The 1,285-nt window shown below is 66.5% G+C and overlaps 1 protein-coding gene across 1 annotated transcript in view; it reads left to right on the top strand.

Moving 5' to 3' along the window:
- Positions 1–489: 489 nt before the first annotated feature.
- The window catches only part of LOC134097405 (metabotropic glutamate receptor 1-like), a 32,058-nt gene continuing 31,262 nt past the window's right edge, over positions 490–1,285 (top strand). Inside the window, exons 1-2 of the mRNA XM_062550283.1 lie at positions 490–837; positions 937–1,285. The exon at positions 937–1,285 is cut by the window's right edge and continues 354 nt beyond it. Coding sequence (XP_062406267.1) covers positions 490–837; positions 937–1,285 — 697 coding nt within the window. The remainder of the gene's footprint in view (positions 838–936) is intronic.

The following is a 1,285-nucleotide window of genomic DNA, read 5'->3' as shown; positions in this document are numbered from 1 at the left end:
GGCAAGGACGGAGATAGGAGCTGCGTGAAACTGCATTGTGTTGCTACTGAATTTGTTTTTAATGAGTGCTTTTGTGTGAGGCAAACAGTCTATTTTACAGACAGACCGACAGACAGGCTGTGGATATTGGAACCACTGGAGTGAAATAGATTAGAATCTGTGTGTGTGTGTGTGTGTGTGTGTGTGTGTGTGTGTGTGTGTCTATTGGTAAGTTTTCCCTCTCTTTCCTCCCCTCTGCAGGTGCCAGTGGTGGATGCGTTCCAGTTGGGTTGAGTCATGGTCTCCACGATAAGCCACCCTCTGCTTCCTCATCTTCCTCTTCCTCTCTGTGCTAGGGACACGTGCTGCTGATTGTCCTCTCTTCCCCCGAGCCGCCCCCCCCCCATACCCCCCCCACCCCACACCGACCCCTCCATCCCCCTCCACGTTGGCACGCGGTGGGCTTCCGGCCATGGCCGCACAGCTGGCATCACGCACGCAAGGTGCAGCATGGCATGCTTGAAGATGCCAACCCGCTCTCCGCTGCACACCCAACCCCCTGCCCCGTCCTTCCCCCCGTTTGCCCCTGCCCGCTCCTCTTCCTCCTCCTCCTCTTCTTCCTCCTCCTCTGCCGCCTTCGCCCGTCAGACCGGCGACCCTCGTCGGGCGCCCTCCTCCGCCGCCGCTGGTAGAGTCTCTGCCCGCGCCCGTGCCCGCGCCAGTCCCTGGGTGTCCAGCCTGCGCTTCACCATGCTGCCGTTCCCGGCTCGCGCCCACCACTGCGCCAGCTCCGCGGCCCGGGCGCGCGCGTCCGCCGTCGGCCTCTCCTCCCCGGCCGCCCTCTTCCTCTCCTCGCCCGCGCACCTCCTCCTCCTCGTCCTGCTCCTCTTCCTCGGCGGCGGCGGCGGCGTCGGCGGTCCGTCGCCCCTGGCGTCGGCGGCGGGCACCCTCCGCGAGCGCTCGGCGGCCGTGCCCCGCGCCTCGGCCCGGGCGGTGGCGCGCATGGACGGCGACGTGATCATCGGCGCGCTCTTCTCCGTGCACCACCAGCCGTCGGCGGACCGCGTGGCCGAGCGGCAGTGCGGCGAGGTGCGCGAGCAGTACGGCATCCAGCGCGTGGAGGCCATGTTCTACGCCCTGGACCGCATCAACGCCGACCCGGCCCTGCTGCCCAACGTCACGCTGGGCTGCGAGATCCGCGACTCCTGCTGGCACTCGGCCGTGGCGCTGGAGCAGAGCATCGAGTTCATCCGCGACTCGCTCATCTCCATCCGCGAGGAGGACCCGCTCCTCCAGCAGCAGCTCC

This window comes from Sardina pilchardus, chromosome 12 (assembly GCF_963854185.1).
Source record: "Sardina pilchardus chromosome 12, fSarPil1.1, whole genome shotgun sequence".
Lineage (NCBI taxonomy): Eukaryota > Metazoa > Chordata > Actinopteri > Clupeiformes > Clupeidae > Sardina > Sardina pilchardus.
Note: the sequence above shows the minus strand (reverse complement) of the source record. Positions and strands in the feature narration are given on the sequence as shown.